Source organism: Dunckerocampus dactyliophorus, chromosome 11, assembly GCF_027744805.1.
Source record: "Dunckerocampus dactyliophorus isolate RoL2022-P2 chromosome 11, RoL_Ddac_1.1, whole genome shotgun sequence".
NCBI classification, from domain to species: Eukaryota; Metazoa; Chordata; class Actinopteri; order Syngnathiformes; family Syngnathidae; genus Dunckerocampus; species Dunckerocampus dactyliophorus.
In genome coordinates, this window is record NC_072829.1 from 11920948 (window position 1) to 11948536 (window position 27589).

Sequence of the window (27589 nt, forward strand, 5' to 3'; positions counted from 1 at the left end):
TGTAAGAGACTCATTGCAATCTATTGGAAATCCTTGATTGCAGTTGTTGCTGCTAAGGGTGGTTTTTGCACAAGGGCCATGTAGGTTTGGATTTATTTTGCTCCCTTGATAAAAAAAAAAAGTTTAATTTACGCTTCATTTTTGTCATCAGTAGATATGAGCATAATTTTAAATAGCTCATAGTTTTACAGTGAACAAGCACTGTGCCTTTTTACCCGGGTTTCCAATTAAACAACACTATCAACGTCATATGATGTCATAATCATATGACATTTTTTCATATGTCAGTTTTACTTGAACCATAGTAATTAACGAACATAACATAGCTAACTAAGTTTCAGTTTCAGTTGAGTTTTTCACCGACATCCAACAGCTTCAGGAAGGGCATCCAGCGTAAAAAAATAAGCCAAACCCATTGATGCAATTTGAGTGGTGATGCCTGACAGAAAAAAGCTGAAAGTGACAAAATTAGGGGATACCGGATACTGATATTTTTGCCTTGAAATTTTTCATGATATTTGAATAATTTTGTGATTTCCTTTAATTTGTTGATCATGATTGTAACCAAATTAAACACTGGACAAGGATTTTAAAAAATATCAACCAACGATTTGTGAACAATGTAAAAATGGTGTCAACACTTTTAACACAATAATTCCTTTTTTTACTTACAATTAAGTAAAATTACGTGCAACTGAGTAAAATAAAGTCATAAGTGAACAAAAGCAACAACTACTGTACAATTGGTATTGTCATTCAAATCTTTTGGCCTTTTGTCCCCAAAACCACCAACGTGTCCACCAACACCTCCGGGAGTGCCACAGTCACTGTAGGGTAGGGTGACCACATTTTCATGACCGAAAACCAGGACACTCAGCCTGGCAATAAGATACTCAAATGATACTGGAAAGATGCCTTATCATTTCCATACATTTCAAGTATCCCTCCTCTGCATGCATAGAAATGTATTATATTCCAAAATACTATCTATAACCAAAGACACAAATTCCAAAGGAAGAATGTTACGCATGACATCTGCAATTTTACCAGACTTCAACTCGGCAAACGTCAGAGGATTAGCACCATGCTTCCATTATGCTTTTTCTTTGGCTTTTTGGCAACACTAATTAAAAGAGCCACCCACACAGTGGTGTGGAGTGCCCTGATGTTGCTCAATTTAATGTCCCAATGAAAAACAATGAAAGCCAGGACATTTCACCTCTTTCTGACAAAACAAACCTGTTTTCCAATGAACTGGGAAAACAGGACGTTTGGTCACCCAAACGAAGTAAATGGTGCCATTCTAGAACTGCACTATTTGTAAAGTGCTTCGAGATGACCTGCATTGTGAACTGTACAAAAATCACAGCACAGATATTAGTGAAAATAAACATTGCCATACCCGAACAATATCGTGTCATCACGCCAGTATCGATCCAATACTGATGTTACCCTTTGTATTGATGCTAATCGACATTTTAAAATTAGTAGTTGTATTTGTACCGGTATGTAGTACAAGTAGTAGTATGTAGTACATACTACTACATACTACTACATACTACTACTAGTAGTAGTATGTAGTACAAATAGTTGTACTACATACTAATACATATACAACAATATGACTACACTGGTAATGTAGTACAAGTACTTAGTACAAGTAGTTGTATTAGAATGTACTTGCGAAGAAGCTCCTTTTAAATTGACGTAAATGACGCGTGACGCAATCAAAGAAAAAACAACAACAACAAAAAAATAAAACACAAGTCCAACTTTAAAAATTTAAAAACACAAAACAGAGAGCCGGTTCAGACAACCACGCGCGCGCGCGTGAGTGTCAAGGAGGGGGTTGTCCTCCAGCCAGTCAGACGCCACAGCTTCACCTTGTCTACATGCTGCTGCGTTGCTGCTTCTCCCGGTGGTCCTGGCTGGACGTTTTCTACGTGTGCGGATTGACAACAAACAGCTATGAAGGAGTTCTTGTAGCTATGAAGAAGTTGTGATGTTATTCCGTGGTTTGGGTCGTGCTGCCGTGGGGGACACCATCATTTCGAGCTAAGTTAACTTCTATGTCGTCTGACAGTCAGATAGCTTTGCAGCAGTTGCGACACTTTTCATGCTTTTGTTGTTAGTTTTTGAATATCGGAGCAGTTTTATTGAACAGATTGAGGTTTTCGTGCAGGTCATTTCAGCAGTTGCAGTTGTGTATTGCAGTGTGTAGTGTGCACAACAGTGTGGGTTATTCACAGTGCTGCTATGCAGACTGGCTGGAGCCACTCAGACAGATCCACTGGAGCTTGAGTCTTATGTTATAGATTCAAGCGCTCTCACAGAAAGCAACAAAAGCAAGCAGGCAGAAGAAGCGGCTCTCCACCCGTTGGGAGTGTGGTGGTGAGCACTCGTATGGAATGGCAGATGTTCCTCAGCTTTGGCTTATTCAGGATGCTGCTATGCAGACAGAGTGGAGCCACACAAAAGCTGCTGCTAAAGTTCAAGTAACGTGCATGACATAGCAAAGCAGGATCTTGTCTTTCATAGTTTGCAGCTGAAGCTTTTCTGTCAAGTTGTGTGTTTTGTGTGAAGTTGTATCTGCCAACACACTTTCTATACTGTGACACGTTTGCTATATTGATTGATTTCACCTTCTTAAGTCATTATGGTAATTGCTTGAAAAATGAAGGACCCTCACCCACTTACTAATAACTGGATTCAATCCAGCAAAGACTCGGTACTTATCTCCATGCAAGGTTCTCACAAGAAGTTCAAGAGAAAGTCCCGTGAACCTAAAAAGCTATTCAGTAGCTCTGAAGCTGATGGGATGAAAACCTACCCGGTAGATACGCCGGAAGGGGACATGCTGAAGGACGCTTGTAATGTCAGCAGGTTGGCTCCACTCCACAGACACCTGCTGGTGTCCCATGAGGCTATGCCACCACAAAGCCGTGCCATAGACATGACAATTGGGAGTACTGTCACTTCCAAACTGTCTCAGGTAGCCACTTCTCCATTCTCTCACGCAGAGATTGTCCACTGGCCTACAGCAATCTCTCAGCCCCTGTCCAACAGATTCAAACTGGGCCCCCGCTCTAGCATGCCCACTCACAGCCTTTCACCCAAGGAGCACACCTTCTCTGTGGACTCAGTGACATCACTGCTGGGCCAAACTACAACTCTGCCTCTCTCTACAACCTCCCATGAACACGTCGCAGAGCATCAGATCCACTCACCTCAGGTAACCATTTTACCAGTGTCCCCGAATCTTGCTAAATTGTTTGCATGATCAGCTCTTTTCCAGTGCATGAATAATCAATGATCACATGCACACAGAAACACAGACTGCTAAGGTCTTCCAGCTAATCTTTCCATTTTGATGTGACCTTCTGGTAGGAATGTTCTACAAAGCAAGTTGGAATGACAACAGACGGAGCTGGTCGTCTTCCAGAGGTCAAAGCCATCCAGCAGACCAGGAGGCTCTTAGCTAACGCCCGTGAGAGAACGCGTGTCCACACCATCAGTGCTGCATTTGAGGCCCTGAGGAAACAGGTCAGACTGACAGCACACAAAATACTCAAACATCCATAACTACTGTCAGCGGGTAGTAAAGTCAATGCACCCCGTTTCAGATTTTATTTAAAAACTTGAACAAATGGTGTGACCTGTAACCTGCACAATTCAATAAAATAAATTTAAAAAATAAGGCTGTCAAATGACTAATCACAGTTTTCAGATTAATCCTGATTAATCACCATTATTTTTGTCCACTTACTTTCATTTTGAATGCACTGATGTATTTTTTCTAAATTCATTAATAAAACCTGAATTTTCAGTTTCAAATTGTATTTGAATTTGAAAACTTTTGACCCTAATATAGCTCCATGCAGGACAGGATTATATATTATTCACAGCTACAAGTGAAGTGGAAATTTAAATCAAAGTAAAAGATAACACAAAGTCCTGAAAATATATAAATATAATGTATTTAATAGTAGCAGAACTAGGCCTGTCACGATAATAGATTAATCGAACAATGAAAAAAAAACAAAAAACAAAGTCGATAATTTTTCCGGCCTCGATAAATTCACATGTGTATGCATGCGCGTTTGTTTTTCTCGTCTCTCTTTACCACACAGGCTGGATGACAAGAGGGTTCACTCTGCATGTGTCTGTGCACATTGGTTCTATGGTGGAATGAACAGTATGGAGAGAGTGAACTCTCCTGTTGGTCATTAAGCCTCTTTGTCCCAGTACGTGAAGACCGGGCAACTAGACAGAGTGCTAGCAGCAAGTTAGTAAGCAAATGCTAATATGAATGAAGGCACAAAAGTGATGGTTTCGAAGCTGAATGCCACAGCCCCAGTGTGGAGGTGCAGCAGAGCCTTCATCCCAACAGTCAGCGCTTTCTGAGGTGTTTGGTCTAAATATAAATGAAACAGCGCAAAATGGACTCTCGCCCAAAGTCAGCATACCCCTATTGAGGATAAGTCCATATTTTACTGAACTGTATGACCGAGTGAAAGACATGTTGAAGGATGTCATTTTACTCCGCCACCACAGATATGTGGTACAGCTTAAATATGACGCCCGACATTAGTTTCAATACACTACATAACTGTGTGTGTGTGTGGTTTTTATTACAGTGTTTTTTTTTTCTTAAGAGAGAATCACAATCACAACCAGAAGGTTGTGATTGTGATTTTATTTAAGTGCAATTTTTGATAAATTTTATTTTCTTTCTTCTATTTTTATTTTATTTTGAGGCTTTTTGTCTTTTTTTGTTTGTTTAATTTATTATGTTACTTGTTTAATTTATTTAAAAGCTCTTGACATTTCAATTTCAATGTTAAACAAATCAGAAATTAAAGTCTATTGCATGATTATGCTATAGAATTAATAAAAAAATGTCTCAAAAATTTTGTCAATAATATCGATTATCAACAATAATTTGTAGGATGATTATCGTCCCGCAAAATTTGTTATCGTGACAGGCCTAAGCATAACATTTAAAAGAGAGATCGACTGGTATGATTTTTTCAGGGCCGATACAGATACCGTCAAGGAGGCCGATAACTGATATTTGGAGCGGATATTCATTTGCAATAAAAGTGAAAATATTTGCGACAAAATTTTGAATAATACACTCTTTACAAACTTTTAACTTACTTTAACTCTCCTTTAACTCCTTTAACTGAGGAGACTGAGGAAATTTGGCATGTCCACCACAACCCTGAGTTGCTTCTACAGATGCACTATCGAAAGTGTCCTTACCGCCTCCATCACTGTTTGGTACGGTAACTGTACAACACGTGATAGGAAGGCACTCCAGCGGGTGATCAAGACCTCACAGAACATTGTTGGGGCAGCCCTCCCCTCACTGCAAGACATTTATAAATCTAGAGTCCTACGCAGAACACACAACCTCATCAAGGACAGCACACATCCACAACACTCATTATTCACACTCCTACCGTCAGGCAGACGCTACAGGAGTTTGAAGTCCAGGACCACAAGACTTTTACCCACAGGCCATCAGGCTTCTCAACAAAGCCTCACACACGCTGCACGCAACACACGCACACACTCATAGCACTTTATTTATTTATTTATTTATTTGTTTGTTTGTTTTATTTATCTGTATTAATGTCTCTTCTGTTGTTGTTGCTTAATTTATTGTTATTAATGTTTCTTATGTTCTTATTCATTTTCTCTGTTTTTCTTTCTGTCTTTTTCTGGGAGAGTGAACAGAACAAGAATTTCATTGCATAGCAGAACCAACAGTTTTACTGTGCCTATGACAATAAAACTCTTGAATTGAACTCAAATTATTTTGCTTATTTCAGGCAGTACAGAGTACTGCCTAGGTTTAGGGGGCAATCACTGTTTCACACAAGGCCATGTAGGTTTGGACTTTTTCTCTACCGTAATAATAAAAAGTTTCATTTAAACCTACATTTTGTTTTCAGCATTTTTTCTTCCTTTTTTGTACCAAAAATGAACCGAACAGAGCCCTTCAAGAAACTGAAACGAACCAACATTACATTTTAGTGTACCATTACACCCCTAAATTATGTTGATTACAAACCTCAACTTCATTGTAACACATTGTTATACTGTCTTATCATTTGCTTATGTTATTTCAGAACTGGCAAAGGGCACATGTTGAATAGGAAGCGAACAAATGTATTAGCAATTGAGCTTTGCTTCTTCCTACTCCTTTTGAACATGTGAAATGGTATGATATTTAAATAATATCAAACACCCCAACTCAGTATGGTGATACTCAGAGGAGGGATATCACTCACTCCTCCTTTTCAGATAGGTTGAATTGTGTAAACGGGCCGTACGGTGGCCTAGTGGTTAGCATGTTGGCCACACAGTCAAGAGATCTGGGTTTAAATGTCCGTTGGACATCTCTGTGTGGAGTTTGCATGTTCTTCCCTTGCGTGTGATGTGACGTTTCTTAGTGTAACTTGTTAAGCATTTCCCAAAGAAGTAAAGCATGATCATGTTATTCTTCCAGGTACCTTGCTATTCCTATGGGCAGAAGCTATCCAAGTTAGCCATCTTGCGGATAGCTTGCAACTACATCCTGTCCCTGGCTCAGTTGGCTGAGTTGGACTACAGTTCGGACCACAGCAGTCAAAGCTTCTCTCAGTGTGTGGAACAATGCACTCGCACCCTGCAAGCTGAGGGTAGAAGCAAGAAGAGGAAGGTAAGGACACTTTTTCTGGAGTATGAAAGTTTGTGTTGCATTGCTCGGGTATGACCATGTACAAATTTACAAAATGTTGAACACAGTCTGTTCCAGAACGCTCCAGTTTGGTAGGATTTCAAAAAATGTTTCAAATAGGAAATTTCATAAAATATCAACATCGTAAAACCACCTGTATAGGCAGCATTTTTACTGTCAAGTGTAAAAATGAGTAACCAATAATACCAATGAAAACATCGACAAACAAATCGTGATGAACAAGTGTCAATGGAGACACCGTCATATTGCTTTGAATGTTAATGTCTGGACAGTACTAAGTTCAGGATCTCGTAGGGGTGTCATGACAAGAAATCTCGCAAGATTAAAAGTGACGATATTTCTCCATCCATCCATTTTCCTCTGCTTATGCTTATTCCTCTGCTTATCCGGGTAGCAGTCTCAGTAGGGAAGCCCAGACTTCCCAGTCCCCGGCCACCTCCTCCAGCTCCACCAGGAGGACACCAAGGCCAGCTGTGAGACATAATCCCACCAGCGTGTCCTACGTCTGCCCCGGGGCCATCTCCCGGCTGGACATGCCCAGGACACCTCACTAGGGAGGCGTCCAGGAGGCATCCAGACTAAATGCCCCAGCCACCTCAACTGGCTCCTCCCGATGTGAAGCCCCTCTCGAAGAGTTTGGTTCCAGAACCCAAACTGTGGGTCGAGGTGAGTCCGACTATGTGTAGTCGGAATGTCTCAACCTCTCGCGCAAGTTCAGGTTCCTTCCCCACCAAAGAAGTGACATTCCCAAGAACTAGATTTGGCCGCCAAAGACCAGGTCCCCCAGGCACCCGCCCTCGACCGCTACCCAAAACACAGGAGCCAGGCCCGGGGGAGGGGCTTGCAGGTGAGCGCCTGGTGGTCAGGCCTTCACCCAGGCCCAGCCCAAACAGGCCACACGGGATCTCCCCCCCCGTAACCCACCACCTGCAGGGGCAAGCATAAGGGTCCAGTGCAATGTGTTTTGAGTAGCGATATTTCTCTTGTGGGAACAGGGCAGCCGTAAGTCAAATCAGACTGTGAGCTATGGCATCGCTACTGTGAATGATAATACAGTAAATACATTCGTTCCTGTATTCAATATCAAGATATGGATTAGGATTCAATATTAATACATGGAATATTTTCATAGTAGCGCATGGAAAAGCTGTTTCTGCTTTCCAAATGCATCTTTTACCATTATTAGAGCTCGTATAGTCACTTTTACGCTCCTATTATTCTTTGTTTACACCACATTGCAAATGCGCAGGCTACAGGATGCAGGGACATAAGTGGCAGCCACGGCTCCAAGCATAGCATGCTAGTAAGCTAACAAATGGAGTGGAGCAAATGGAGTGGGGAAGGACAAAGTAAGAAGCCAAAAACTTACTACTTCCACACAGAATGAGACAATGTTTTTTCACTCTATCATGTTGGACATGCCATGACAGTAATGTAATGTCGATGTTTTTCATCATGACTGACATCTAGTGATCAGAATACTACATATGACTTGTCTTTCAATATTATTTTACTAATAATGGGCCATAGTCAACCACGAAACAGCAATCAAGTTAAAATAATGATAGCAGTTGTAGCTGCTACTACTAATTGTTTATGTTGATGTGTGTATGTAAAAATACATTGCAGATTGCAGTATAGTAGATTAGATTTAGGTTCACACACACAAAAAATACTTAGAGTGCCGAACAAGGAAGTAGTGAGTAGTGAGTAGTGCGACATCGGCGCTAGTATTACATGTTCCGATAGAAGCCATATACTGTACAGTCGTCCCTTATGAGACATCCATTCTTATTAGGTAGGGTAATGCCCTACCTTGCACTCGATGTAGCCAGCCATAGATGCAGAGTGAAAGGTTCCCCTCCCATTCCATGTGTAAGTGGTTAGTTTATGTCTTCTTACAAAGTCCGTCTTCTTTGAAACCCTTTCTTGAATTTAGAAGAAGCCAACTAGTTAGCTCGCTAGCTTGCTAGCTAGCAGCTAGAGTGTCTGTAGCATAATAGTTGTGCAATCAATGGTGGATCGGGATGTCGGGTGGTAGAATGGTTGTCTCCCAACGGGTTGCGGGTTCGAACCTCCCGTGATCATGTCCAAGTGTCCTTGGGCAAGATACAGTTGCTCCTGTTAGTGTGAAATCACTGCGAGTGCCTTGGAGGTGGAAAAGTGCTATACAAGTGAAAGACCTATGACCATTTAGCGATGCCATAGTTCAGAGTCTGATTGCTTTCTGGCCAGAGACAACTTTTCTCTAAATGAAAAATATTGTCATGTTTTAATCTTGCGAGATCTCGTCACAAGCCTAACATCAACAGTTAATGGGGAATGTGAGCTGGGATTAGACCGTCGTGAGACAGGTTAGTTTTACCCTACTGATGATGTGTTGTTGCAATAGTAATTCTGCATTTCTTTTGATCATGACTGCAAAATAAAGCCAAAATGGAGCTAAAAAAAGTTACAAGTGGCAGAATTTTGATAAAGAAGGTGAGAAACACTTGGATTCAAGAAGTAACTCCATAGCAAAACACCAAGGTGGTGTCCGTGTTGATCTCACTGCCACATCATGTCTTTGGGAACAATCACATCTTCATTAAAGGTAAAAGTAAGCTTAAATGTTAATTTATCCCTTTCATTCATCATTTATATGCATTTACAATTGTTTTATGCATGTAAAACTATAATTGTAAAACTATTGAAACATGTTATGTGTTAACATTTGTGAGACTTGTGGTTAGGTAGAAAGGAACTGCAGAGTCCACTGCTGATGACATCATAGAAGGGTGACAGAGCTGGCTTCCGCTTCCTGTTTCCATGTATTAGCAAGCTGATAGAATGCTAACAAGGATGTTTTGTGGTTAAAAATTACACAGTTGGACTCAGGCATTGTATTAATAACACGACAAGACGTGCTAACCAGAAAATTAAAGAAGAAAAGAAGAGACTTGTGGTTTAACTTTGTTGGTTAGTAATCGCTGATGATGGGCGACGGAGCTGGGGGGAACAATGACTTCCGGTTCTGGTTTCCAGTTGAGCGTGGCAAACAGGCAGGTGTTGTCATAAAGACAACACAGTGGGCTCATGCAGCACATGAATAACACCACAAGTCTGAGTCACCAATGCCTGGGATTCTTTGATTGGGCACTCAAGTTTGTGGACTGATGCGGGCAACAGTGCCCCCTTGGGTCTGATTAGTTTGGTACAATATGGTCAGGTTAAGGGTATTCCTTAAATCATTGCGGCTTGCCTTTCAAAACCTTGGTCCATGTGAACTTTGCTCTAGTGCCTGTTCCCTTCCTGCCCAGGTTGCAGCATTCCAACCATCCTGCTGACTCATTCTTCCTTGATCGTGTACCTCCTCCTGGAGCCACAGCCTCTTAGTGTTTCTTTTCTGATAGGCCCACTAGAACCACCACTTCTGTCCTCCAACACTGAGAGTTCTTTGTGCTGAAGTATTTTGGTACTACAATGGAAAATTTCAGAATGCTGAAGCTTTAGTTTGTTGTGCCTGAGCAAGGCAATGTTTTTGATAGTCAACAACCACACACACCTAAGGACAGTTTTTAGAGTCTCCAATGAAAGGAAAACTGCACTTTTTTTTGGAATATTTCCCATCATCCACAATTCTAATGTGAGACATGAACACGTCATCCTCGGAAAAAGTCTCGAAAAAGCACCAACAACGCTCCAGTTACATATTATGTGCATATTAACCATGTTTGTGTTCAAAATAATAACCATATTAACCATGTTTGTGTTCAAAATAACTTGAAAAGTTCTGAATGGATTTGGATGACATTTTCAGGAATTGTCAGAATTGGTGTATGGAAGAACTGCTTGAATTTTGGGGATTTTCCTGGATCACTGTCTGGATCCAGGAATTTTTTAAAAGGATTATTTAAATTGCACGAGAGGTGGTCAGAGACTTGGAAAATACAGGACAAGTTTCCAACGAGTTCTACAAAATATCAAAACCTGATCCAAAAAATGCAGGATTATTATTTTTGGTGTGAATCACAATATCACTATGGCGCTTGGCGGAGGTCTGCGTTCTAGAGTGCTTCTCTAGTTGTTATTATTATTACGCCGATCAAACTACATTACTGGCGTATTGACACTGGCTGTTTTTATATCTTTAAAATGCACAGGACAGAGAAAGACATATGTGTTTATGGCTCACACAAGGATTGTGGATGATGGGCAACATTTTTAAAAAAGGTGTAGTTTTCCTTTAACAGAGCAAGCATATCTTATCACCAGACTAACTGTAGGGGTGTTACTTCATGTCTACAGGGCTCTAATAATGAAAGAAAAGATCGTATTTAGAAAGTCATATCGAGGTTTTCTATACTCGAACTACAAAAATATTCCGTTATCAATATTGAATCCTACTTCACTGGAACCAATTAACTGCAATAAACGAGGGATGACTATCTTTTTTGGCTTGATTTGCATGTAGATTCACTAGTTTTTAGATTTATAAACTCGATGACAAGAAAGTAATATTTTATTGAAGTACACATTTAGCTTCCGTTTAATGAAAAATCTTAAATACAGAGACATGAGATGTGTTTTTCAGACACCTCAAATAAAATCATTGTTTTTACATGCTGCTGTTTGCACTCTGCTGCAAAATATAAATTGTGAGTAGTTTGTTTTTGTTTCACCCTACAGCCGTATCAAGATTATTGTTATTGTGAGACATGCATCGCAAATCGTATGGTATCGTGAGGTACTCTTGAGATATTTAACACGGCGGTGTTCCCACTCCCCTTTTACTAACTTTTTCAAACATTGTTCTATCTCATCATGGTCACACAGTTTCTCATCTGCTGTTCTCCCATGTACGGAGGAGTGAGCGATGACATTGATGAAATGATGACTCTTCTTATGTCGCAACATCTCGTGAGATTAAAACACTGTACTGCCACGTGCATGCGTGTCTGTTTACCTCGTCTCTCGCCTCCAAACAGGCAGGAAGAGAGTTCACTCTGTGCGTTGGTTCAGCCCATCAACACAAACGAGCAAGTATGCCAAATTTATTTCAAAGTGGTCGCAACAAAGGCAACAAAACAAACTTGCCCACCTCAAACATATCCGACCCGACCCACTTTTCCCACTTGGGACAAAAACTACACATCGAGATGCAGAGCCTTCATCGCGACAGTCAACACTCACTGAGACGTTTGGTCGACAAAGTAAATACAAACCGAACAGCGCAAAATTGTGTGCGTTCACAAAAGAAATGCTGCTCTTTAATACAGTTGAAAAGCCAGCATTTCAAGAAATGCTGCAAACGTTAGACAGTACAAATTCCCTGTGAGGAAATACATGTCTCAAACACCAATTCCACAACTTTACAGGGTGAGAGATGACACTTCTCTTTTCCACTGGACTCCTTCCAAGTTACAAAGTGAAACTTCAATGTATGATTGTTGTTTGGGTTGGGTTGTCTCTAATTTGTCCAAATTTTACTCATAGTAGATCATGGAAATAGAAATAATCCAATGAATTCATTCTTTCTTTTAACACACCTTGTGGAGGCAGAGCCAAGCCAAAGAAAAAGCTAAACCCACACACACAAAATAAGATGTCACACATGTAAGAAGTGTTGAAGTTCTGTGTGACTTTTCCTCCGACTGAATTGTACAACCTCTGTTGTGTTCAACATCAGAGATTCCATTGTTTGTGTTTTCAAAAATATCTTTTGATGTACTTATAGTCAATTTTTATACAATAGTAATCACAGTGCAACTGTAGAAGTCAACTCTTTTAGATGGAAACTCTCCGAGGGCTTTTTCACTTGTAGCAGACTCTCTCTCTACGTGCATGCCAGTGTGTGTGTGTGTGCATGTGTGTGTGTGTGCGTGCGTGTGTTCTCAAAGTCCCAGACACCAGATGTTTAGAGTGGAGGGGAAGTGGAGCTGGCGCCATGAAGGGCAGAGGGCAGTGAAAAGGCACGCGAACTGAAACCACACACACACACACACACACACATAAAGTGCACACACTTGGCACAGTCCCCAGGAGCCTCTCTGACACATTCCCCCACTCTGCCTCTCCAAGCCATCTGCTTCAGCATACTTTGAAACAAGAAGGGGAAAATACATCATCAGTTTGTCAGGCAGCAGCAGCTGCTCTGAAGACAGAAAAAAGGGGGTGGGGTGGGGTGGGGTGGGGGGTTAAGGTGTCAGCCAGCATGAAACAAAGACAAAAAAGAAACTGCAATTAAATCGCAGCTACATCAGACAATGAAAAACTCCAACTTGGTCAGCATTTAGCATCCCCCACACACATCATGCAAAAACATCCCAAGCTGTTGATCAGTGCAAAGCTTGCTTTGCTGAAAGACTAAACCGGATAACTGGATTCTGATGCTGCCAAAAATGATTGAGGATGGCCCGATACCACTTTTTTATGCCTGTATATCTATCGGCCGATACGATACCAACCTTACACTCACATCACAGTACACTCACATCACTTGGAATTTCACAGTTTCACTCAATTACGGTTTTTCAATCAAATTTTAATGAATAAATCATGCAGTTTTGTGGTTGAGTGCGGCCTATTATTAGTATAAAAAAAAAAAGAAAAAAATAGCATATTTAAACAAATGTTACATTTTTGCTTAAATTAAGCATTTTCAAGCATATAAATTGCTAAATGAAGTAAAATACAAATATAAGATGATATGGTAACTAGTTGTCAGTCACTGAAATGTTCCATGAGACACACAAGCACCAGACTTGATCGCCAGAACAACAGACCTTTATTGCAGGTTTGAATCACAACAGGCACAATAATCAGATATTTTGTGGATGAGATTGTCCCCATCCCTAGTTCAAACTTTGTAGCAAATATTCTGCTCCCGTGAAGGAGGACATCAACTTGCCGACCTTTTTACTGCTGCTGTTTATTTCAACTTTAAACACACAGCATTTTTGATTGGTCACCAAAACCTTTCAGTATAAAGTTCAATAAATTGAAACTTTGCGTAAAAGATTAAATATATAACAATACAACAATTTTGCTTGGTCTCATTGCTGCAGGCCAGTGTGATGCCGGTGTGGCAGGCGGAGTTGAGTTCATTTCCGACGTTCCTAAAGCCGCAAAATGAGGGCCAACTTGAACCGAAATGGACGTTAACCTGTTCCATTTTTCACATTACAAATAATGTAAATCCAATGAATCTGTTCCAGAAAGCCAAACATATTAACACAAAACACGTTCTTATAGTTTTACAGTTATAGTTTTACATGCATAAAACAATTCTAAACGCATACAAATGATGAATGAAAGCGATAAATGAATGATTTCAAGTTAAGGTAAAAGTAACTTACTATAGCCAAGCGAGATTAACACAGACACCACCTTCCTGTCTTGCTATGAGTTATTTCTTGAATGCAATCGTGTTTCTTGCCTTTTTCATCAGTGCTGCCACTTGCAACTCTTTTTGGCTCCATTTTGACTTATTTTGCAGCTGTGATCAAAAGAAAAGAAGGAGAGACTTGAGATGTTTCTCACCACAAGTCTCTGCTTTTCTTTTCATCCATCCATCCATCCATCCATCCATTTTCTAATCCTCACTAGTGTCGCGGGTACATTCACACTCACATTCATACCTATGGACAATTATAGTCGCCAATTAACTTAACATGCATGTTTTTGGAATGTAGAAGGAACCGCGTCTTAATGAAGCTAAAAGTAACCTTAAATGTTCATTTATCCTTTTCATTCATACATATATTTTTATGTATTTTGAATTCTTTTATGCATGTAAAAGTATTATTTTAAAACTATAAAAATGAGTTGTGTGTTAACATTTTTGATTGGATTTAAATTATTTCTTATGGGAAAAATTGATTCTGTAAGCGTTTGTTTTGGTTAGAGTCAGACCTTCTGGAATGGATGAATGACGCTAACCAAGGCTCAGTATATCCTTGGGTTTGAAATAAATCAATAAATGTGCCCTGTACTTTGCTCTGGTTTGCTGGGGGAGCAGCACCAGCAAAAACAACATAAACCGGTTGGACAAACTGATTCGGAAAGCCGAAGAAATTATCGGCGCTCAGTTGGAGGAACTTTGTAACAGTGAGAGACAGGAGGACACTGGACAATCATGGACAACCACTCTTTTTGGCTCCATTTTGGGTTATTTTGCAGCTGTGATCAAAAGAGGCCTTTGTAACAGTGAGAGACAGGAGGACACTGGACAATCATGGACAACCCCACCCACCCACTCCATCGGGGCCATGTCCCATGGGGCAGCGGAGGTCGTTTTCCAACAGACTCCTCCAGTTCCTTTCCTACAGTGAACGCGACAGGACTTCATTCATTCCGCACGCCATCCAGCTCTACAATACCTAATCTGTCTGTAAAATATAATTCACATTATTGCGCTGTAGCATCTGCTCTCCTTTGTATAAAGTGTACATTTAGTTGTATTTACTTATATTTTACACACTATTTATAAATATGCAAATCTTGTTTCTTATATTCCTTTTTTTTTCCTTTTTCCTTTTTTCCTTCATATTCCACTGCATTTTACTTAAGAGTGTTTCACTTTTTTCTATTTCTTCTGCAATTGAGCTACTGGAACCAAGCAATTTCCCTTGTGGATCAATAAAGTCTGTCTAAGTCTAAATTGCTCTGTTGTCTTGTATTTATTATGCTATGATTTCAAATTCACCAGCAAAATTAGCTGTACAGTATCAGTATACAGTGGTATACAGTGGTTATAGTGGTATCCCGATCACTGTAACTCACTAGAGTCCCTTGGACTCTATAACTAACCAACGTGTGACGCCCCCATGTGGCGTATCTGTGCAACAGCGTCCGTGTGACTTGATGTATTTGCAAACAAGGTTTACAGAAGATAATGGCGTTCAAACGAAAGATGACAACATGCGCACAACACAAGATCCTAATCTTATGAAGGTGATATTTTAGATTGACTCGTTTTTCACACGATATGAGATGCACAAGTTGATGCAGTAACATTTCCTCGTGTTCTTTATTCATGTTTTAGTGATCGATATTATCATATATTGATCTGTAAACCTAAGTGACTTTGCTTTTCTTTGAACAGGTTGGAAGGATGCCAGAGGATGAGTGATGCCGGAAATTTCTCTCCTCCACCGGAAGCATCAATTGCTGTTGCAGTGTTTCAAGTTTTCAGTCAAAAGAAAAATCCTTTGTATAGTCCAAATGCAATGGATGAAGATATAAACATGAGTACAGTGTTTTCAAGATGTCTAATATTTAGCAGTCATGTTTATATAACTTGTGTGTGTAGCTAGCGATAAGTGTGATAATACGTTTTTTTGTGGAAAATGACTTCAAACATTTTGGAATACAGTAATACAGACTAAACATTTTATTTTTAAACAAAGTAGAGCTGACAATGTTTACAGAAGAATACATTTTATACACCCCGTAATATTTGGGTTTTATCACATTAAGGAAAGCATCCTTGTTGGTTGCTCATACAAATTTAGAAATGTGAACTTTTAAAATGTATTCACAACAAATGTCAGTATTTTTCAATACAGTATGTGAAAAAGCTAAGCAAATAATAAAATGCGTAATTATTCATTGTTATTTTGACTTTCATTCTAGTGCGACTAAATGATGTCACGATGATGGGGGTGATGGGCAACTGCGCACTGATCCAGTGTTGCCAACTTGGCGACTTTGTTGCTAAATCTGGCGACATTCTAAACTCTTGGCAACGTATTTTCTCAAAAACGACTAGCAACAACTCTAGCGGCTTTTTCTGGTGTCATTGGAGTTTTCTGGTATTTTTTATTTAATAGTGAAATGACATTTTGATCTGCAGTTTCTCTTCTCACTGAGTAACAGGGCTGAGAGGTCCGCCCGCCCCAAAGCTGTCATAAGCCATCAGTGCACAATCAGCTCATTCAAACTCGGTCACTTAACTGTCAGAACGTGTGATGGAACGTTGTGTTATAAATGAAACAAGTAGTCCTAACTAAGATAAAAGGTGGAGGCTGGAGGTGAGTCTGGATGTAATTATTATGCTGTGTAGACTTTGAGAGACGCTGGCAGAGATAAAATATTAAAATTATTTTATTTTGATGAAATGATGGCCAAATTGAAATTAACAAACCAAGAATCAAGTTTATTTATAGTTCTAAAGTATTTAAGGTGTTTTACTCACTTTTTTGTCTCCTACGAGGTTATGCTTTTTTCCTACAGTATCAGTTACATCACATGCAAAAGATATGTCAATTTACCGATGACATCAAGTGACTTCTAGGATAGCCGATGGCTACTTTTCTTACTGAGGAATTGTCAACAGTGTACTGATCTTGTGTTCTCAGCGCACAGCAAATCCTTGCAGCGCAACAAAATAAAATCCAGCCTGAACTGAAAATAAATAAACACATTAAAATTTATTCTGTACCATTTTACAATGCAACTCTGACAGGCAACACCAAGCGGTAAACAACACAACCCAAAGGTCTTGGGGATCATCAAGATGTTTTCTGCCAAAACTGAGACGAGCCTTTTTGTTCAGCAGTGGTTTTCGTCTTGGAATGCTGTCATTCAGGCCATTTTTTCTCCAGTGTCTTTCTTAAGGTGGAGTCATGAACACTTAAATGAGGCAAGTGAGGCCTGCAGTTCTTTGGATGCTGTTGTGGGGTCTTTTGTGACCTCTTGGCTGAATCGTGGCTGCGCTCTTGGGGTAATTTTGGTTGGCCAGCCCCTCCTGGGAAGGTTCACCATTGTTCCATGTTTTCACCATTTGTGGATAATAGCTCTCACTGCAGCAAACCATGCTGGTGTCCCAAAGCTTTAGAATGGCTTTATAACCTTTTCCAGACTGATAGATCTCAATTACTTTCTTGGGGGTGGGTGAGGGATTGGGGAGTCTCTCCCTTAATAATAAAAACTTTGAATTAAAAACTGCATTTTGTGTTAGTTGTGTTGTTGCTAATATTTCAATTTGTTCTGAAACATGTAAGAGTGACAAACATGCAAAAAAAAACGGAAATCACAAAGGGGGAAAACACACATACATACATTTACATAAAACAGTTCCAGTTTTGATTGATGGCAGCAGATCAACCAACACTCAACAAAGTTACAACATTGGGAAGAAACTGGGTGAAGATCTAAGAATTGTAGCTTGAAACAAGTTGGGGAATTCTTTTGGAGCCATTTGAACCAAGCTCATCACTTCAAACAATTCAACCAAGTGATTTTGATGTGGAAGACGATGTGAACTCCAATGAATGGAAATTAGGACTGAAGCAATGAACTGCTCGAACCCCAGCGACACAGCAAAAAAAAAAACACTGGAGTGTAAGATTCAGAAACTGATTCAATGTAAATGACATTTTTAAGTTAGCTTCGGATACATGCAAAACGTTATCATCTTTGGTCAAATGATCAATGACTTAGTTGCTCAGACGCACGTGCGTCTGAGCAACTAAGATAGTAGTCAGGATACATGTTGGGACACATTTTCACCCTTTGGAGATAGTTACTCTACACCAGGACAAGGACCTCATGATTGTCCACACATACAGAGTGACGCATGTCGGCTGTTTAAAATGAAACTCTCTATAAAAATCATGGAAGACAGAAGTAATCTATTCCAGCTTGAAATACGTATTATATACATCCTATGCCAAAACAAGAATTTAAAACTGCATTGCAGATTTTTTAAATTCTCAATCATCACAGTCTCAATACAACATATGCTGATGCCAACTGAATTAGAAAATATAAGCTGAGGCTATTGTCCGTTTTGGACGATATGTGTGTGTGTGTATGCATCAGTGTACCACACAAACATCCAGTATGCAGAATTTGGCTCGACATGTGGGGCAGGGGACTATGCTGGACAACCAGGTCTCAGGTCTTTGCTGGTCTTGGCGGCTGGCGAACCATCGACCCACACAGGACAAACACCACATGGGTCTGCAGAAACACTGTTCGCACTCAGACTCTGTGTCAGCCCCTACACAAGAAGTACAACATGAACACAATTACATGCTGTATTTCACATCCCTCACATTTCCGCAAATATTTGATATTTTTTCATGGAACAAAACGACACTTAATTAGGCCCAATTAGCCGTTTTTCCTCCTCAGGATCATGTGATTCATGTTGAATTTCAGTGGGGAGCAGTGTTAAATTTGGTGTTATCGCTCTCAACACTCTCACTGGAACATCGCAAAGAACTCTGGGCCAAGGGTGGAAAGTGTGCAAAGGGCTGCCTGGGGACCAATGGCAGCCCGCGGCTGTTTTTTTTTATTGCAAAAAAAATTAAATTTAACAAGAAAAAAAAAAAACACACACACACAAAAAAACAACAAAAATGGAAAAATCTGCAGTAATTTTACAAGAATAAAGTCAAGATTTTAAGAGAAAAAAAATCTTATTCTAATGAGAAAAAAGTGCAATTTTCAGAAAATTAACTCAAAACATGCAGAAAATTTTGACAGCACGGAGGTGAAATATCAAATACAAAATACATAATTTTGTTAAAAGTCGCAATATGATGAGAAACAAACAATACAAAATAAAGTTGTCATTTTTGAAAAATTAGGTTCGGGGAAAACAATATTTTGCTGTATTTTTAAGTTGGGGAAAACTCTTTGCTGTTTTTTTTAATGTGGGCACACCATACCACTACTTTTTCAACAAGTTAACCCACATGCTGGTTGTTTTAGTGCTTTAAGTGGGAGTGCATTAAAGTAGGTGTCAGAAAAATGCCAAAGAAAAAGCAAAAGACAGTAAAAGCTGATGTCAGCTGATGATGATGGCGTCATGCCTAAATTGTTGCTGTATCTTTCTGGGTTTGAATTTGGAGCTTGTATTCTATCTGTCATTTGCGATAGGAAAAATGCTTTAGAATTGTCAAGACAGACACACTTTTACCTTCCAGGCAGCAGAGTCTGACTAGCTTGGTGTTTGCTGGAACCTGCATGCAGCCAATACAGGGCTCCACCTCCTGTGTAAACACAGCAAATATTCATGGAAATGTCACTTATCTTTCATTCTCCTGTAACAGCTACCTGTACCTGTCCACTGGGGAGCAGGTAGGGCTGGTTGAGCGCCACCTGAGCTCGGAATGTTTCCAGGAAAAGTTCGCTAATGGTTTGATGGATGACTACATTGGCTGAGTTCCTGATGGGAGCGTGCAGCTTCTCCCTGAGCTCTGCGTACTCTGTAGAGTTCAACCTGACAAAAACATGGAAGAAGAAATAGAAGTGGAAAGAGAATGTTTTGGACGTTTACCTGATATCAAAGGGTTCAATGGCAGGATTGATGCTGTGCACTCTCAATGTGAGCAGCTGTAAGGGAGAGGCGGAGTCAGGGCTCAGCTGGTGCTGGGTGGACTGGGTCACAGTGACATGACAGTCACTTTGTGCAGCCATGTACACGTGATAGGTGGTCACCTGCTCAAAATGATATTTTGTCTTTTACCTTTAAGAGCTGAATGCTTACACAACATGTAAATGAACAAACGCACCTTTAACACCCAGCTGTCTGTGACAATAACTCGGGCTCCAGGTGCCCCTGTGGCAAACTTATCGATGCGTCTGAACTCCGTGTTGATGCTGCTGGCCACCGAGCCCCAGTGAGCATGAGGAGGCCGGACATGGGCCTGCAGAGCTCTGCTCATCGGATGGTTGGACCAGTGATGGCGAGACCAGTAGATGATGAGCGTCCAGCTGCCCAGCAGGAGGCACACTGAGAGACTAAGAAACACTCTCCAGCCGTCACTCACCTTGAGAAACACAAACAACCATTTATTACAAGACCCCCTTCACAGCAATAACATGACGTCGCTGCTAATCAGATTGTGAAACAACTACCAACACATCGTTTGCAACAGGCCTTATGTGTCACACTCAAAGCCTGCAAAACCATTGAATTTATACAGTACAACCTTGGTTGTAACAGTATCACTGAAATGTACTCAAACCAAATCCATTTTTCCCATAAGAAATCATGTAAACCCAATTAATCCGTTCCAGAAAGCCAAAAATGTGAACATAAAACACTTTTTTCGAGTTTTACAATTACAGTAACCCCATCTATTTATTTATTTTTTACTTAATTTAACCATTTTTACGCTTGAAAATGCTGAATTTGGGGGAAAAAAATTAAGCTTAAAAAATGTGCTTAAACATGCACATTTGTTGACAAATAAGAGAAGTTGACTGACTATTTCACCGCGAAACAGCATGATTTTGATTGATATATTTCTGAAAAACCATAATAGTGTGGAAGCCGCAAAATTTGAACCGTGATGTGACAAGGGACGACTGTTTTACATGCATAAAACAATTCAAAATGCACATAAATACAGCATAGAAATGCTGAATAAAAGGGATAAATGAACATTTAAGATGACTTTTACCATCACTGAAGACAAGACACATTGTTGCCAAAAACACGATGTGGCAGTGAGATCAACATGGACATCATATCAAAAGCAATACATTTTAATTTCTCAGTATTTAACACAGTAATTGGTATGTCAAGAGCTTTTAAGTAAATAAAACAAACAAAAAAAAGACCAAAAAAACAGAATGAAAATAAAACGGACTCCAAGTCTCTTAGCAAAAATTGCACTTTAAAAAATCACAATCATAACCAAAAAAAACAAAACACTTCAACAAAAACTTAAAAAAAACCCGTTTGCAACATCACCATTGACACTGTCTGTTAGTGCGCACCATTTTTCCCTGTTTGTTTATATTTACTATGCTTAAGTACCCGTTGGTCTTATCCCTTCTTCCTCGTCACTACTTTCGAAAAAATGCAACATGATTTATTGATTAACGTGACAGGACTAGGCTGCAGCATACCCTAGTGAGGACAAGCGGCATAGAAAATGGATGGATGGATAGATATTTTCACAGTATCAAACAAACAAAACTTGTGCTCATGTGTGTTGATGTATTCCCTTGACAGGTGTAACAGGTGGACAGGAAGTGACATCAGGGGTTCAGAGTTGAGTTTTTATTAGTTGAGTAGCCTAGTTTTTATTAAGGATTATTGTGCCTGTTGTGAGATCATTCAAACCTGTAATAAAAGCCTGCTGTTCTGGTGATCAAGTCTGGTGCTTGTGTGACTCACCCAACATTACAGTAACATTACTGACACCTGTGACCAGTGTAGAATTACGTCTTTGATTTGCATTTTTATGCTTGAAAATACTTCAGACAAAAAATCCGTAACATTTGCTTAAATATGCATATACAGTAGACGCCCCACAATGAAAATAATCCGTTCCGAGAACGTTTATGTTATAGGGTTTCCATGTTATACGAAGCGTAAAATATATGTAAATAGCCTAATCCGTTCCAAGATCTTCCCAAACTCACCACCTTTGGCCCTTCAAAATATTCAAAGTCCACCAAATATGGTGGGAAAATATAAGAAAACGTTAGCATAGACATAGTAGAGTAACATTCCAATATAAAATAAGGTAATAAATAAGATTACTGTAAATGAATACAACTGAAAAACAAAAACAATCAACTAAATTAAGGGCGACTACTGGATAAGTCAGCCAATGAGATTAGAGCTTAGGCGGTGCCCCGATAATCAGCCAATGAGATAAGAGCGTAGGCGGTGCCTTGATAATCAGCCGATGAGAGCGTGAAGCGTCAGAAGGTGTCACCAAGTGTACTCTGTTAGTCATGGAAAATGTTTCCCTCTCTGTCACACGAGCTATTCACATCGAATTTCTGAACTTGCACCGACTTGACACTTTTCATTATATGGAATGTCTTACGTAATACGATGCAAAAACTTTACATAAATTCTTTATGTTCAGTGGAATTTACGTAAAAGGAGGTTTACGTTATGCGAGGTACTACTGTATTTTGACTAAAAACAGGCCATATTCAACCACAAAACAGCGAAGATTTTGTAATATACTTTTGAAAAAACATGAGTGAAGCCACACAATTTGAAGCGCAAAGTGGTGACAAATTTACTAAGCTTACTATGCTCAAAACAATACCAGACCCACCCCGACAACTGTCTTATTAAATGTTCAGATGTTTCTAACCTGGTGAACATACGTCAGGTGTTTCTCTGGAGCAGCGATACACATGCCCATATAGTAACCTGCAGAGATGGACAGAGATGATAAACAATGAAAGTAATGACACAGAGATTTTCAGTGTTGCATGAACTGTATAACATAAGGTATAACATAGAGTATGTGTAGGTATGTGTGGCCATTTTCAAGCCGAGAACAACTTTCACTCTTATGGGTTGCGATTTTGGAGTGTAATTTTCTCCATCAATCCAGAAGTCGTTAATAATGGCAGGTAATCTCACAATGATAAGACTTCCCCACACTCTTCTCACTAAACCCAAGTGTACCAATAACAGACCAACAAGTCTAGTATTTTTTGATTGATTGAAATCAAAGGATACAGGGGCCACATTGATATTTTACCAGGGATGCTCCGGTCATCAGCCACCTATCAGTATTCCGTAGATTGGCATATGCCAATCACCTGTGATTTATACTATTACAGCCTGCAGAGATCCCCGTGTGCAGTGTAGTGTCCCCCCTCCCCTTCACACTGTGCAGGTGAGCGGCGGCAAAGCCAAACAAACATGTCTGCTGTGTGGAACTTATGTGGCATTTGTGAGACATGCCATTAAAATGCTGCGGTGGTAGCATGCTTTAATTTAACATTTGGGCATTTGCAGAACAAACACTGCACAGAGTATAGTTAGTTAACGTTGTCATTGCTGGCAACATTCGCCCACATGTGCGTGGCAGTCTGAAGGCTCAGCAAATAATCAGAAAAATAATTGAATTCATTGAACTAGATGAGCAGCCTTTCTCGTGGGTGGAAGACACCGGGTTCCACCGAATGCTCTTTTACTTGGAGCCCCGCTACTCTACCTAGAAGTCCTGCCAGAGTTCCACCAGACGATGTACTCTCACAAGGAAAGAGGGGGAATGAGCCAGAATGCCATCGGAATGACAATTCCTGGTTTATTCCTGATTATTCTGAGTGCATTGCAAATATTCGGGCCCATTCTTGTGGCCGGCCCAAAGGTTTTGCTCATGCTCAAAACTTTCGAGGTTCATTCAAAGTGGAAAACTATCGAATGGCATTTCAAAGGTATTCTAACTGCACTCTAAATACTCTTACGATATTCCAACAGGATTCCAAACGCTCTGATCGCCTTCACGGGAGAACCTGAACGTCAAACCAAATCCTGCCAGAATGTCTCCAAATCTGGGCTGTACAAAATTCAGTATTGAATTGAGAATTAACTTAAAATTCCAATTAAATTCTTGAATTTGAATTGCAGTTGCAAACAGGAAGCAGAATTGCAATTCAAATTGCAAGAAGTAGAACTGAAATTCCATGAAATTCATGATGCATAATTAAGATCTATGTAAATATGAAGCTTTACAGTATATTTTTAAAACATTCATTTTATTAACATATTATTGTATGGACTTTATGTGCATAGTACTTTATTTTAGTAGATAGTTAAGTATAGTGATTGCTTTTTAACAAACTGAAAACCTACTCAGATAAACTGATCATTAAAATTGTGAAAACTTTCAAATTGTTGGAAAGGAGGATAGAACAGCACTTCATCTCCCAGAATACCTTGGTACAAGGTACAACTGCTAATTCCGCCTTTACAAAAATGATAAGGCTGGTGGAGGTGTTGATTGAATATGATGACAGTTTCAGAAGAAGCGTAAAGTCTAATCTGGCTGTTTTTTACATTTCATTATTAACAGTGGTTCACTTTTTTTTACGCTTATATGACAATTAAATATGTCAAAATAATGACAATAAGCCTTTGTCAACTGTTTTAAAATTTGTTCTATTGTTTTAAGGTTTTCATCTGAACAGTATTTAGCAACATGGCAATTAACAATGTCCAAAAATGATGTGGCACATTTGTCTATTGTCTTAAAAATGGCTTAAAAATTCAAAATCGGCTATTGTATTGTTTTTATGTTTTAATATTAACAGTGGTTAACTTATTTTTACCCTGGTATGACAATTGAGTATGATTTAAAAAACGACAGGAAGCTTTTGCCATTTTTTTAAAGGTTTTTATATTAACAATATTTAATTCAGGGGTTTATTTAATTTAAGTGTGGCCCGGGGGCTATTTGCAGCCCATTTTTTATTAGCCACAGCACACTGTAAAAAAATAAAATAATAATAATCATAATAATAATAAAATAGAGCAAAAAGTCACAATGTAAATAAATGAATGTGAAAAGCTGATGCTAATAGCTAATAACAACGCAATGCTTTGTCTCTGTTAATTTACAAATAATTTCCTCAGCCTTTTTGCAAAATGTAAAAATATATCAAAGTGAAAACATACTTTAATTTTTCAGTATGCGGCCCTTGGTGGAAAAAAAAAATTTGGATACCCCTGATCGAACTTATTTTTTACACTTTTAACACAATTAAGTAGGGATGTCACAAGCTCTCATGAGATTAAAACTTCACAGGATATCTCATTCAGAAAGAAAACTGTCTTGTGGGCACTAGGCCTGAGGTGATAATTGCTTTATCCAAGTCTTTAAAATGGCTGTCCAAACATTTGGAATACAATAGTGAAATAAATTGATGAGAATGATGAATAATTGAAGACCAAAGCTGGTTTATACTTTTTCTCATGAATTGCTAAACTTTCCAACATTAAGGAATATACTTAATAATAGTGTCTGTTCATTTTGAAGAAAAATGGATGTTAAACGTATGGAATTCTCACTGATATGTTATGAGAATCAATGCAATGCCACTTCCTGTAATTCAAATTCAATTCAACATCAATTCAAATCCAAATTCAGATTCATCCACTGAATTGAAGTGAATTCTGAAATTCTGAATTTTGCACAGGCCTGTTCCAAATGTGCCTCGAGTTTGCCAGAATGCAGCTCGAATGCATCTCAATTGCTGCTAGAATATTCATTTGATATTAAAATAATTCGGTTGGAATGCACTTTGAATGTCGTTATAATCTTTCGATTGCCGCACAAATGTGCCTCGAATGCAGTCGAAATGTCCCGATTGTCTCTCGAACAATCCGGATGTAATTTGGAACACTCCATAATCATATAAAAGTTGCCACTGAAACGCCACTCGCCATTGAAGTGTTGCCTTATTCACATCACGTCATGACGCCAAGGAACTCCAGAGGTGCTGCAACCCAGGAAGCCCCTGAAGAGCCATTCGTATTCCTGATTATGCTGACCCTTCCGACCAGACTTCAGGCAGCAATCAAATGGCACCCGTACGTCATTCAAAGTGCTTTCTAAATACTGACTGCATTCTAACAGTATTCTTAATATTCCTACGGTGCTCCAACTACAGTCGAGTTGAGTGTGCAAGAATGATTCGAGACTGGTTTGAAATGTAATCTAAGTATCTGAACGCCATTCTTACGAAGTAGTAATTCTCTCCTTGAATGTGGAGCCAACTTTGAAAACTTTTAATTCCGGCTGGTTCTGTTGGATTCGTGCTGATTCTGAATAAGTGTGTGTGTGTATATAGCAGGGACCACTCGTCAGAAGACACAATAGGGAGTATTTCTGTTGAATTAAACTCCTCACACTAAATACAATACATACAGTATTGTACATGTGATGCAACAGAATGTATTGACATATTTAACATGTGTATTGGACATTATATGTATTGGCAAACAGTACCGAGTGGCAGTGCAGAGTGGACCAGCAGGGTGACGCTGCTCCTCCTGACGTGATACTGGATGAAGCCCACGTCCTCGCTTCCCAGCCAGGAGGAAAAAAGGTTCTGGATAGTCAAACCTGCCGAACGGAACTCGTTGGGCGTAAATACGAAACAGAGAGAGAAAACGGTGTAGGCTAAAGTAAATGTTAACTCCGGACTCTCCATATTTAGTCCAGACGAAAAGTTCACAACAATGCTAGTCTTGTTGAAGGTAACAGGCTCTACTTCCTGCTGAAATTCTTCTTCGTTGAGTGATTGATGTAGAAAAGTGGCGGTTTAGCTCATACTGTCCCCTCTCGACGCTTTTTGGTAGTACTCAAACAAACCAAAACCGCTGCAAATAATTCAAAAGTAGTATACACACACACACACATTGCATTCATACATGATAGGGTTTGAAAGGCAGGAGGGAAATGCTGTTATAAGCATCTCAGGAATGTAAAAACGTAACATGCTAAGGCCAGCGTCTCAGAATTAGTCATGAAAACACAGCAGTCAGTAGTAAGAGATTAATTTAAAAGAAATTAAGGAAACATTATTTTAATTAATAGACTCTTTTCTGTGTACGTGAGATGAAATCTGAAGCAGCGCACTAGTCCCAGCTAACACATAACGAAAAAAGAACGTTAGTTTATGATTCAAAATAAACGTTGCGCTGTGAGTGTAGCTCTTACACAACATTGGTTTGGTCGTGACGTCAAAACGTTTCCTTTCCGCTTTCAGTTATCTAAAGGTGATGTATCGACCAGTGTGTGACGTGTGCATATTGTCCCAATGTCCAAAGTCCCCGCCTAGGGGTGGAGCTCGTTTTTTGCTGGCCAGTCATCAAAAAGAAGGAAAAAAAACACCGCACATAAAATATCACATATACAGACCCTTTCCAAAAAATTAGAATGTCATGGAAAAGTTGTTTAATTTCCATAATTCCATTCAAAAAGTTAAACTTTCATAGATTATAGATTCAGGGCCCACAATTTAAACGATTTCAAGTATTTATTTGTTTATTTTTACATAATTTGGGCTTCCAGCTCATTAAACCCACGAAAACAGGAATTCAAAAAATTAGAATACTGTGAAGAAATCAGCCCA

The 27589-nt window shown here is 39.4% G+C and overlaps 2 protein-coding genes across 4 annotated transcripts; one reads left to right on the plus strand and one right to left on the minus strand.

Moving 5' to 3' along the window:
- Positions 1-1718: 1718 nt before the first annotated feature.
- atoh8 (atonal bHLH transcription factor 8) lies at positions 1719-17633 on the plus strand. Of its 2 annotated transcripts, none has more exons than XM_054792375.1 (4): positions 1719-3232; positions 3388-3543; positions 6518-6709; positions 7143-11908. In XM_054792375.1, the coding sequence occupies exons 1-4, from the start codon at positions 2675-2677 to the stop codon at positions 7152-7154; spliced, it is 918 nt and encodes a 305-aa protein (XP_054648350.1). In that variant the 5' UTR covers positions 1719-2674; the 3' UTR covers positions 7155-11908. The 2 variants fall into 2 exon arrangements, with proteins under 2 accessions (XP_054648350.1, XP_054648349.1); XM_054792374.1 differs by lacking the exon at positions 7143-11908 and adding an exon at positions 15834-17633 and having other exon boundaries at positions 1836-3232.
- On the minus strand, positions 17136-26736 carry tmem129 (transmembrane protein 129, E3 ubiquitin protein ligase). Of its 2 annotated transcripts, XM_054792372.1 has the most exons (7): positions 26461-26736; positions 22810-22868; positions 20254-20511; positions 20019-20179; positions 19802-19961; positions 19659-19731; positions 17136-18734 (listed from the first exon to the last, which is right to left on the minus strand). In XM_054792372.1, the coding sequence occupies exons 1-7, from the start codon at positions 26663-26665 to the stop codon at positions 18550-18552; spliced, it is 1101 nt and encodes a 366-aa protein (XP_054648347.1). In that variant the 5' UTR covers positions 26666-26736; the 3' UTR covers positions 17136-18549. The 2 variants fall into 2 exon arrangements, with proteins under 2 accessions (XP_054648347.1, XP_054648348.1); XM_054792373.1 differs by lacking the exon at positions 19802-19961 and having other exon boundaries at positions 18590-18734.
- Positions 26737-27589: the final 853 nt, after the last annotated feature.

Excerpts from the sequence above, each read along its gene's own strand:
- tmem129 (XM_054792372.1), bottom strand. The coding sequence starts at position 26,665 with ATGGAGAGTCCGGAGTTAACATTTACTTTAGCCTACACCGTTTTCTCT. Across the intron at positions 20,512-22,809 it reads ACCTGACGTATGTTCACCAG|GTGAGTGACGGCTGGAGAGT; the intron begins GTTAGAAACATC and ends GTGTTTCTCAAG. Across the intron at positions 19,962-20,018 it reads ATTGAACCCTTTGATATCAG|GTTGAACTCTACAGAGTACG; the intron begins GTAAACGTCCAA and ends TGTTTTTGTCAG.
- atoh8 (XM_054792374.1), top strand. The coding sequence starts at position 2,675 with ATGAAGGACCCTCACCCACTTACTAATAACTGGATTCAATCCAGCAAA. Across the intron at positions 3,233-3,387 it reads ATCAGATCCACTCACCTCAG|GAATGTTCTACAAAGCAAGT; the intron begins GTAACCATTTTA and ends ACCTTCTGGTAG. Across the intron at positions 6,710-15,833 it reads GTAGAAGCAAGAAGAGGAAG|GTTGGAAGGATGCCAGAGGA; the intron begins GTAAGGACACTT and ends TTCTTTGAACAG.